Below are 12,544 nucleotides of genomic sequence, written 5' to 3' on the forward strand. Positions count from 1 at the left end.
CTATATGCATCTCTCTCTCTCTCTCTCTCTCTCTCTCTCTTTCTGTCTCTGTCTCTCTCTCTCCTTTCTCTTTCTTTCTCTCTCTCCCCTCTCTCTCCCCCACACTATATCTCCCACCCGCTTTTGCCTCCCTCCTCTCTTCTGTCTTCTCTGTCTCTCTTCTCTTGTGTCCTTCTGCTAAACAAAATAACCTTTCTACAGAGGCTTCTTCTTTTTTAGAGAAAAGTACAACACTGTTCATAGCTTGAATTTTTCATTTAATTTTTAGTCTCCCGACCCACTCTTCTTTAACTTACAAGCTTCCTGTTGGTATAAGACACTCAGATTCAGCATTCTTCTACAATTGACATAATGTGATGGGCTAGCCTAGATCCTGGGGACATGAGAAAGAAATGAAAGCAGTTGCACAATTCAGTTTGACAGAGATCTTGAAAGTACTTTCTATGGAAAATACATGATGCTAGATGTTCAAGATTCAAATACAGCCCTATATAGGCATAGATATAGATATCCATGCCTTCCCACTCTTTTCTGTCTCAGCTTCCCCCAGGAGCTCTGAGGCTTCAAGATTAGTGATCTCTTTAAACGTTTACCCAGTTGCTTACAGATTATGCCTATTGTAGGTTTCCATCTCCCTCTCTTCTCCCATGCGAACATACATTATTGGTATCACTAACATCATTTAAAGAAGATTTCACTATTTCTCTACCCCTGCTGAATTAGATCTCTATTTGTACCTACTTGGCTTTCTTCTTCCTGAGGTACTATCAGAGTTATTTTACTTTCATTATGAGCCTTCAACTTGATTAACATACACCACTTATTCCTCTCTGTCTTTTTCCTCCTCTCTCCCATTTTACATTTCCTCTCATTCTTTAATTTAGTTACACAAAAAAGCATTTATTCATATGTACCAAGTACTGTGAAATTTAGTCCATAATATTACAGTATTCTTTCTCTAACACCACTTGTAATTAACTTCTGCTTTCACCTTTGTGTCTTTATGTTCGTTTAGAAAGAAATAGATTAATAATTCCTGGTGGTTTTTTGTTGTTATGGTTAAAAAAAAAGAACTTACCTTTCAATACTATATATTGGCTCTAAGGCAGAAGAGTGGTAAGGACTAGGCCATGGAGGGTTAAGTGATTTTCCCAGAGTTACACAGCTGGGACTTGTCTGAGGGCAGATTTGATCTCAGGACCTTCCATCTTTGAGGCTGGCTCTCCATCCACTGAGCCACCTCACTTCCCCCTTGCTATTATCTTTTGTTACTATCTATGTATTTACTTTTCTTGTATATCTGTCGTTTGAGGTATTTTTAAAGCAACAACAAAAATACCACGTCCATTTTCTTTCTAGAAATTCTTTTAATATCCCTTTTTATTGAATGTCCATAATCTTTCATTAGTGGTTCAACATAGATTGGAACCTTATATCACTTTGGGTCTTGTCTTAAGCCCCTTAGTTCTTTGGAACACATTATTCCATTCCCTTCTGTGGTTTTCAGTGTTTGCAGAATAGTCTTGTGTGTTTTTCCCCTAATTTTTTTTCCCATTATATTCAGAGATCTTTCCCCTGGTTATTTCCAGAATATGTAGTTCGTCATTAGAAATGTTACATTGAACTACTATATTATACTACAAAGCAGTAATTATCAAAATTGTTTGATACCGTTAAGAAATAGAGAAGTCATTCAAAGAAATAACTTAGGTATACAACATACAGAAGCAAATGAACCTAGTAGCCTAATGTTCAATAAACCCAAAGACCCTAGCTACTAGGTAAGATCTCACTATTGGACAAAAATGACTAGTAAAATTGGAAATCAGCAATCAGAAACTAGGTATAAAGCAAAATACTATTTAGAGGAGTGAGGAAGAAACTATTTTTCAGAACTATGGAAAAAGGAATACTTAATGACCAACCAAGAGATAGAGATAATCATAGAAGATTGATGAGAAAGCATGTCTCTCCTCTTTTAATGGAAAGGTGACAAACTGTAAGCACAGAACGAGACATACATTTTCGTACAGGTCTAATACAACACAAATTTGACTAATTACTACGTATATTTTTAAGGAAGAATTTTAATTTTTAATTTTAATAGTTGTGGAGGAAGAATGGAGGATATAAAAATAATAAGCAAAAACAATAAAAAAAAGAAATGAGCATTAATTAAGCAAGGCTACTGAGATGTGTGAGACAATATTATCAGAAATGAGAAATGCAATGCATCATGGGGAAACATCTGAAACAATCCAGGATGAAAAGAAAAAAATCCAAACAATTTATGTCCTGATTAAGATCATCTAGAAATTGATGTTACATAAAGGATCTGTGATTTTGTTAGTGTGGTGAACCCCATTCACCAGTGTAGATTACTGGTGGTTGGTAATAACTAGTAAAACGACTCTAGCCTGGGAGTTTCTAAATTGGGAATAAATATTTGTATGTATGTTTGCATGACTATATATGTATATGCATATGTGTGCAGACAAGTGTATGTGCATATATACACTTGAGTTATATATTTATGTGTGCATGTCTGTGTATGTGTACATATATTTGTGCATAGAGATAAGTATTTCAGTATAACTGGTTTCCTACATAATCTTGTGTATTTTATTTTATACATTATATAATATTCAGAGAAGGGCTTCACAGCACTGCCAAAAACACAGAAAAGACAAAGGACCTTTGTTCTAGAGGATTACATTGCAATCTATTATGGTTCAATGAATTTCTTGGCGTCAAACCACTAGTGGCAGAGGCAAGATATGAACCTTAGCTTCAACATCATCAACAACAGTGATAATACAAATGATTTTCTTTTCCCAGATCTGTAGTTTCTTTTATTTTTAGTTCAAAGATATTTTATTTTCCCAATTACATATAATAATAATTTTCAACATGTTTTCTAAAATTACAAGATCCAAGTTGCCTCCCTCCCTCCCTTCCTTTACTCCACTTGAAGATGGTAAGCAATTTGATCTGGGCCATACATTTATTAGCATGCAAAACACACTTGCATATTAGTCATTGTTGCAAGAGCACACTCATACAAAAGCAAAATTCCAAAATAAAATCGCAAACACACTGATGTGAAAGATATAATGTTTTGATCCACTTCCATCCAACTCCAACAGTTCTTTCTCTGGGGGTGGGTAGCATTCTTTGTCATGAGTTCTTCAGAATTGTCCCAGATCATTGCATTGTTGAGAGTAGCCAAACTTTCACAGTTGATCATTGAATAATATTGCTGCTGCTGTGTACAATGATCTCCTGGTTCTGCTAATTTCTCTTTGCATCAACTGATGTAGATCTTTCCAGCTTTTTCTGAAATTATCCAATATTTTATTTTATTTTATTTCTTATAGCATAATAGTATTCCATCTCCATCATATACCATAATTTGTTCAGCCAATCCCCAATTGATGGACATCTCTTCAAATTCCAATTCTTTGCCACCACAAAAAAAGCTGCTACAAATATTCTTGCACAAGCAGGTCATTTCCCCTTTTTGATGATCTATTTGGGATATAGATCCAGGATCTAAACGTATATGCAATGTTATGGCCCTTTGGACATAATTCTAAATTGCCCTCCACAATGGTTGGATCAATTTACAACTCCACCAACAATGCATTAGTGTTCTTAGTGTCCCAATTGTGCCACATTTCCCCCCAATATTTATCACTTTCCTTTGCTGTCATATTGTCCAGTGTGATAGGTATGTGGTGCAGACCTCTAGTTTCAATGGCATAAGAAACTCTTTCTGCTAATGCAGAGCAACACCTTTTCTACAATGCAGAATCCTGAGACAGTTGTCTCAGGAGAGATTTGTCTTATCTGGTCACCATTCAGCCATGTCTCAGAGGTGAGACTTGAAACAGTCTTTATGATTCATATGGATATTCTTCTAACCTCTATGCCAACATCCCTCAGAGCAAAAAAAAATACAAATAAATAAATTCACACATATACAGACAGAGAGAAGAAAGAAAAAAGCCAGAGATGACAGGAAAGGAAATAGTTGTTTTAAAAAATCATTTTGTTAATAGGTAAATTTTTAAAGTAGTTTTCTTTAAACAAATATTTAATCTTTTGGATCTTTGTATTTCATATATGTAGTTTATGTGACTATATTGTTGGCTGTTGCTAGGCTTAGAAAAGAAAGTTTTGTTTTTTTAATGAAAGAAAAGAAATAATGTGTCTATAGGGATCAAAATCTCCTAAACACATTCTACAATGACTTGCCTTGTGGTGAGAGGCAGAAAGGTAACATATGTTTCAGGAGCAGCCTACGGAGCCTCCCGAGATTCACGATGGCTAGATTGCAACGTATTGAAATGTTGTTTCACGTTATAAGTATGTTTCTGTGCTTGGGCATGGCCATAATCTAAACGGACAAATTTCCAGATGTTCTGCTCTCTTCATACAGTCTGTGACCAACAGGGGGCGCTACAGAGAGAAAATGTAGATTGGCGATGGCTTTTGACCAAGTCCAGTTGGAATAAAGAAGAGAATTTCTTTGGACAAGGGAGCAGATTTCAGTTTATAAAGAGAGCATTTCTAAATTATTGAATATAAACTGAGAAATAATGTGGTGTTAGGTCACATTGCTACTGTGACAGGATGCTTTATTACACAAATATTAGGCAACTCTCCCATTTTAACCAGATGATGAGTTGGCATTAAAATAACAGTGATGGCCAGATTTTTAAAGGATAATATTTCCTCCCACCATAGGAATTAGGGCTGGAAGTCTCCTTCCAGATTCCTGAGGCCACCCTTACCCCTACCTTATTTTATAGAGGGGAAACGGGAGGCTCCCAGGATGGATACTCCCTTCTCCATCTAGATTGATGAGCCAATGACTTTTCCAAGGTCATACAGTAAGAGGCAGAGTCTGGCTACAAACCCTGTCCATCATACTCCACATCTTGTGTTCTTGTGTACTCCTTGAGTGACTTCTGGAAGTATACCATAGCTGGCCATCCTATGCCTGAAGGTGTGATTGTTCTTTCATTTTGTAGATTTTAAAATTAATATCCAATACTCCAAGCATTATATTTAATAATATTTATTAAACTTAATTTGAAGCAAAAGGGAAACTAAAAAAAGGCTAGCGTTCAGAGGGAGCTCACCCAAGCCACTCACAGGGAAGAGAGAGGGAGGGGGAGGAGACCCCAAAACTATATACCAGGGGTTCCCAAACTTTTTTGGCCTACCATCCCCTTTCCAGAAAAAAAATATGACTTAGCACCCCCTGGAAATTATGAAACTATTTACTGAACTCAGAATAGAATGTAATACAAAAAAAGTGTGGCCACCACCGCTTCCCTGGATCACTGCAGCACCCACCAGGGGGCGGTAGCGCCCACTTTGGGAATCAATGCTATATACAAACAGCATAACAACGCACATACACAAGAGGGAAAAGGAATTTTTGGAGATGGAGTCCAAGGGTTCAAGAGTAATTAATACAATTTTCATGGATCATTATCAAAAGAGGGGTCAGTGGTATACCTGCCTTGCAGTGTTGTTGTAGGTAAATCTTTGGAGGACACATGGTTAGAGAAATGGATTTTTAATAAGATCAGTGAGGTTTTTTTTGTCTTCAAAATATATGAATCAAGAATATAGAGCAGAAGTAAAAGGGAAATGAACAAGTACATGGTGTAGTGACTAGACTACCAGGCCTGGAGGCAGGAAGACTCAACTTTGTGAGTTCAAATCTAGCCTCAGGCACTTACTAGCTGGATGACCCTTGGTAAGTCACTTAACTCTGTTTGCCTTAGTTTCCTCATCTGTAAAATGAGCCGGAGAAGAAAATGGCAAACTCCTCTAGTATCTCTGCCAAGAAAACCTTAAATGGGGTCATAAAGAGTCAGACATGTCTGAAATGAATGAACAACAAAAGAAGAGAAAATTCAAAGGAAGAAACCATTACTAAGTGCCTACAATATGCCAGGCACTGTACTAAGCACTTTTTTTTTTTACACAAATATCATCTCATTTGATCCTCACAATCACTGTGAATGGTAGGTGTTATTATCCCCATTTCACAACTGAGGAAACTGAGGGAGACATTAAATCACTAGCCCAGTGTCACACAGCTATGAAGTGTCTGAAGTAAGATTTCAATTCAGGCCTTCCTGACTATAAGCCAAGTATTTTATTCACTGGAATGCCACCTAGATGCCTGATGGGAAATTAGGCTGCGTTAAGTGAGTTATGGACTTGTCAAATGGTAGTCTTAGTCTGCTCTGCCCACGTCTGAATGCTTTGGAGGATTATTTGTGGTGCTGGGTACCATGATTTAGGAAGGGCACTGATAAGCTTGAAAGGGTCTAGAGGGGGGACATTAAGGATAATGAGGAACCTGGAGATCATGCCTTATAAAAAGCACTGGAACTGTGAATATTTAGCCAAGAAAAGAAAACTATGAGGGGACAAGATTGCCATCTTCATATTTTCTGAAGGGCTGGCGCTTGGAAGAGCCATTAACCTTTTCTCTCCTTGACCCCAGAGGGAAGAATAGGAACAGAGGGGAAAAGTTTACCTACAAATAAAACTGTCTCAAATTTTAATCTGTTTTAGTCACACACACACACACACACACACACACACACACACACACACACATCGCTGTGCTGTCCAAGCCCAAAGTGCATGACCACTCAAGGGAAAATTGCTGAAGTGTCTTCTCGCTCATGCACTGGTTATTCCGCGTGGTGTCTGGGGTCCCTTCCAGCTCTGAGATTTGGTGACATATTTTTGCTGGCCGTCCCTAAGAGAAGCTGTAGAATTGTAGGTCAGCCAACAGCTGGAATCTTCAAACAAAGGCTCACATATCTCAACTGTCCCTTGCACTTCCAATTCACTTCCTTTCCCGTTAGCCCAAGGGAAAGGATTCCTCCTTATGTTTCCCCTGATACTCAAGGTCAAAGAACCCATAATCCCAGCTCCTTTCCTTCTTGATGTCTTAGAGGACTATGAAGCAGGAGGCTTTGATGTCCTCCCAGAAGGTCAGCGTGTCCCATGAAGGCTTTCAGCAGTCATTACAGAGTGTAACCTCATCCTTTATTTCAATTTAGTGATTCCAAACGAGTAAAGCCTGCAGCTTTTACAGTAAGATGTTTATTTGTCTAAGGCAACACAGAGGAAACACAGCCCTTGAACATGGGAAGAAAATGTCTGTCAGTAGGGGGAGTTCTGGATCCCTACATTTGAAAAACACATACAAACTCCACGAAAGCTTCCCGAAGCCATCCATCACGAGAGGATTTGGAAGGACTCGGCCTCTGTTTTCAGTTTTCGTCTTTTAAATGGTATCGATGCTTTCTTTGTGTTTTTACAATTCCATTATTTCTAATGAGGCCTTCTCTACCCCCACTGGTGGAACAAAATAAAACAATTGAGTACATAGTTACTGAATCTGGTGGGGCATGTGCCGTGCCGTGTTGCTGCCGGGGCTAGCCCTGCCCCACCTCTCCAATGAAAAGAGAGAAGCCTGAGATAATAACATTTTTGTAGTTGTTTTTTTTTTCCTTTCCAAACCAACACAGAGGCTATTTCTGGAGAGTCCTGTCTGATTTTTAATTGGGTGAATAATTTTTTAATTTAAATTTTTTTTGCTAAATATCTTAGTTCACTAAAAAATAGCCAAATAGATGAAAGGCGTTGTGGCTCAGGGGTTAGCAGAAGAGCCTAGGACTTGGGAAAAGTTGAGTTCAATCCCTGTCCTTGATGCTTATTGACTGTGTGCTTCTGGGCAAGTGACTTAATCTCTCAGTGCAGATTTCTTAAGATTCTAATTAATAGATGAGTTGTTAATCTATGTTAATGCAAGGAATGAGAAGTCAGGATAGCCCTTACTGAAGGAATCTCAATCTGGTATGTATGTATGGATATCTTTTATTAGATTATTTATGTTATTTTTAACATAACATATTTATTATGTTATGTTTATTATTATATTATATTCATATATTACATAATATTATATTACACATTATTTTATATTATTTATTATTAACATATTTATTAGATTATGTATGTTATGCATACATAAAGATCATTTATTTATGTATGTAGATTCTACATGTATGTGTTTTCTATAGTAGATTATGTCTGTACACAAGAAAATGCATGTGTGTATGCACATGTTCAGTCTTTTTCAGTCACGTCAGACTCTTGGTAACCCCATTTGGGGTTTTCTTGGCAAGGATACTAGAATGGTTTGTCATTTCCTTCTCCAGCTCATTTTACAGATGGGGAAACTGAGGCCAAAAATAGAGGGAAATGTCATGCCTGGAGTCACATGGCTAGTAAGTATGTGAGGCCAGATTTGAACTCACAAAGATGAGTCTAATGGACTCCAAGCCTGGAGCTCTTTCCATGGTGCTACCTCGCTGCCCCAGTGATATCTATAGGCATATTTATGTGTGTAGGTCTCTATAAAATCATCTGTTTTGTTTGCATTTTTCAAACCTGTATAAATAAAAAATATAAATAACAGCTGTTGAAAGATTTGGCTTTTCCCTCCACTTTTTCCTCTATTATTAATTTATGTTGTTAAATTTAACCTTCACATGCATTATAGATTATTTTGGAATCAGAGACTAAAAAGATCCCTTAAATATTTAAGGTAAAGTTAAAAATAATGAAGCTTCCTCGGAGACCCTTTTGTCATTGCATCTTCTTGGATTTTAACTCCTGCTTTTTGGGCTATAGCAAGTTCAGAGCGGTGAATGGATGTGCTTTCACACAAGTATGGAGACTGGCAGAGAAACACACCCACACACGGGCGTCTCGTCGGTGTTGAAGCCCCATTTTACACGGTGCCCACCGAGTCGACCTTAGTGTAGGAAAAGCAACATGGCGGAGCGGAGTCCGGGCCAGCCGAGAAGCCGCGGGCTCGGGACCTCGTCCTGACGTGTTTCTGACTATGCGACCTTTGACAGGTCATCCGAGACAACTAAGATACTCTGCACGGATGGCATGAGTATTTGTGCATGTATGTGAATGCAAATGCATGTGAAAACATGCACCTATATTGATGTGTTTATTAGTGGTAAATGCAAATAAAATTAAACAATGATATTTTTCTCTGTTATATATGCACATAGAAAATACATTTGTATAAATTTATGCACGTATTACACATATACATGTATAATAAAAGCTTATTCACAAGACAAGATGTCATTTACACACATGTATGTGTACACACATGCATGCATGCATAAACACGTGTGCATCCACATATAGGCACGGACACAGAGCCCCACTGACCTGGCACTGTTTAGGCTTAGAGCTTTACAGGATAGCCAAGGGACCCAACATCGATGACCGAGCTTCGTGTTTCATGGCTTTTGTGTTTTTTGTTGTTTTTTTTTTGTTTAATCAAGGAAAGATGGCTACGCTTGGACCGAGGTGGCATAAATCACTTTTGAAACAAAATCTAAGTCTTGTTCCTATAGCTCGTTGGCAGCGTCCCATGACGCCGTATCAAAGTGAACATTTCTTAGCTTGATTAGAAATTCAGCGCGAACGGCAGCTGCGAGTGTCTTTTGCAGTTGCATTGTTTCTCTGGAATCCATATGGCAGAAATCACATAACACGATTTCCCCTCGAACAAGGACGGCTCCTCCGAGCAGGTTCTGCTCCAAATGACGCTGTTTGTCTTTGCCTCCGCAGGTTTTCGCCCGCCATATTTTTATATCTGATTAGCATCGTGCCTTCGTTATGGCTCCTGGAAATGCATCATGAGACTCAGGTAATTCCTTTAGGTAATTAAGACAGAAAATAGAGACGCAGCCTTTAGCGGGCAAAACTCTTGGGCGAGAAGTCGACTTGGCTGGGAGACCCTATTCATTGTGACTGGCAGCCGCTCCGCTGTATTTGATAATAATTATTTAATTTTATTCATTTAATAATAAGAGATCATTGTGAAGTGAGGAAGATTCATCTTTATGAGTCCAAATCCAACCTCATATACTTATTAGCTCCGTAACCCTGGGCAAGTCACTTAACCCTGTTTACTTCCGTTCCTCATCTGTAAAAAGAGCTAGAGAAGGAAATGGAATGTCATTATAGTATCTCTGCTGAGAAAACCCCAAATGGGGCCACAAAGAGTAGGAAATACAACAACAACAACAACAACAACAACAACAACTACTACTACTACTACTACTACTACTACTACTACAACTACAACAACAACAACAACTACAACAACAACAACTAATAACTCAATGAAAGAAAGTCATTCCATTCAGAATCTCATCCCAGAAAAGGATCACATTCCTTTTCATGCAATATATTTATGATCATGCCAGTTTTTTTTGTATTTTATACTAGAAAAGTACTGTCTTTGGAGTTTGAGAACCTGGGTTCAAATCCTACCTCCGACGTTTAATATCTATGTGATCTCAGACAGGATTCTTAACATCCAGGAGTCTCAGTACTCTCATGTATGAAACGTGGAGGTTGGACTAGAAAGGGACTCTAAGATCCCTTTCAGCAGTCCACCTAAGATCCTATTATCTTCTGGATATCATGGAATTTGTCACCATTCTTCCTAGAATGCAGTGACCCCAAATGCATAGAATATCTCAAATATGATTGAATGAAAGCAGCGCACTTAAAGAAGAGTAAACATCTTTATTCTGGATGCCAAGCTAAAGGAAAGAAATGAACATATATAGACATACCTACATACATCAAATAATCATTTAATTAACAGGGAAATAATTCTCAATTTCAATCAGTAAGAATTGTGCCAAAATAGGAGAGTGAGGAAAAAATAATAATAGCTAGGATTCATATGGCGCTTTTAAATTTGCAAAGAATTTTCCATAGAGTATTTCATTTTTTTCTAATAACAACCCTGTGAATGGTATGTGCTATTATAATTATCCTACTTTTACAGATAATGACATTGAATCTGAGAGGGGTTTAGGGCCTCGCCCAGAGAAACATAATTATTAAGTAGCCAAGGAAAACTTGAACTCAGGTCTCGGTGGTGATGACCCTGGGCCATACCATTCTAGAAGAGAGGGGTTGAATTGTAAGATACAATCATTGTCAGGTATTCTTGCTTAACTCTACTTTGTATCAAGGCTGGAGGGCCAGTTAGGAAAACAGCCTTGTTGTTTTTCTCCCAGAAATGCCTGGGAATCAAAGAAACATTATGAAAAAATAAAGGCAGTCGGGTAACATTTTAATAATGAAAAAATAAAGGCAGTCGGGTAACATTTTAATAATGGTCATAAGCAAATTCATTTTACATGTAAAAAATGTTGTGTATTGAAATCCCAATATGTCTTCAGTTCAAGAGTGGTTCCTTTGAATTTTATTAAAATATAACAACCACGGCAAGGGACAATGGAGCAAGCCATGCGATAATCACCTACATCTGGCAGCAGGAGTCTGGTGTTAGTGCAAAGCTCCGGGCTTCCCCAGTTCACTTGTATCTGAGATAGAATGAAAGGGGAAAACGAGATGATTAGGTCTGTTACTGATCAAGACTTAAAAATCCCGTTGGGTTCTCCATTTTAAAATACAACCCACGCCAGAGTCCAGGAATCAAGCAATCAAGGTCAGTGCAGGGCTTTGGGGAGCTTTCCCAAGCTCCTGTGCAGGAGGCTGTTTGCCTAGGTCTGGGGTGCCATGTTTTTGGACATTTTCCCCTTTGTGCCTCTATGACTGGGGACCAGAGATGGTGCAAACAGCCGTACTCTCCTTCCAAGGGATGGGGGGGCTCGTGCCTATACTTCTTTATTAAAAATCAATTTCACCTATTAAAATCTGAGGTTCTGTGGAGGAAATAAAAGAAACAGGTTCTTCATTGCCTCTTTGTCAGCCCTCAGAGGGAGCCCAGTGGGGAGAAGGGATGAGAAACAGCAGAATAACTATGAAATCTGTACTTTTAGCAACTTTCAGAGGAGGGTTGTTTTCTTTAAAGATAATTCCACTCGAAATTCCAAGATCTCTAAATGTGTGAATGCGTACATGAATGTGTATATGTCACATATAGGTTAGCTTTGCAGAGGAATTTTGAAATTCCTCAAACCCACAAAAGCTGTTGTTTCTTTTCCTTTTTCTTTTCCCTTTTTTTTCCCCCCAGCTTGTAAAATTTGCATTGGCTGCCACACTGCTCTGGAGTGGCCCGCTGCTCTTCGTCTCCTGCCTACGCCTCTCTCCTTTTGCTACTCTCTTCATCCTGAGCATCTGCCTAGATTAAACACACACACACACACACACACACACACACACACACACACACACACACAAACAGTTCTCTCACAAATACAAATTCCTGTGAAAATGGAAACCCAAATATGCTTTCACTGCACTTCTGGTAGAGTAAATTTTGGCCTCTAACCAAATGACGGATGGGGTACAAGTTTTTCAGGCAGGAGAAAAATGAACAACACATTGGAGTGAGTACGTAAGCCAAAGAACCCTTCCCCCCTCCCTATATTTTAAGAAAAAGACTCTTCCAAACAAGAAATATCGTGAAAAGGATGGAGGA

The 12,544-nt window shown here is 38.4% G+C and overlaps 1 protein-coding gene across 1 annotated transcript in view; it reads left to right on the plus strand.

Moving 5' to 3' along the window:
- TMEM26 (transmembrane protein 26) overlaps positions 1 to 12,544 on the plus strand; it is a 52,483-nt gene that overhangs the window by 9,068 nt on the left and 30,871 nt on the right. Inside the window, exon 2 of the mRNA XM_044660324.1 lies at positions 9,706 to 9,784. Within this exon, the coding sequence (XP_044516259.1) occupies positions 9,706 to 9,784 (79 nt within the window). The remainder of the gene's footprint in view (positions 1 to 9,705; positions 9,785 to 12,544) is intronic.

Source organism: Gracilinanus agilis, chromosome 2 (assembly GCF_016433145.1).
Source record: "Gracilinanus agilis isolate LMUSP501 chromosome 2, AgileGrace, whole genome shotgun sequence".
Lineage (NCBI taxonomy): Eukaryota > Metazoa > Chordata > Mammalia > Didelphimorphia > Didelphidae > Gracilinanus > Gracilinanus agilis.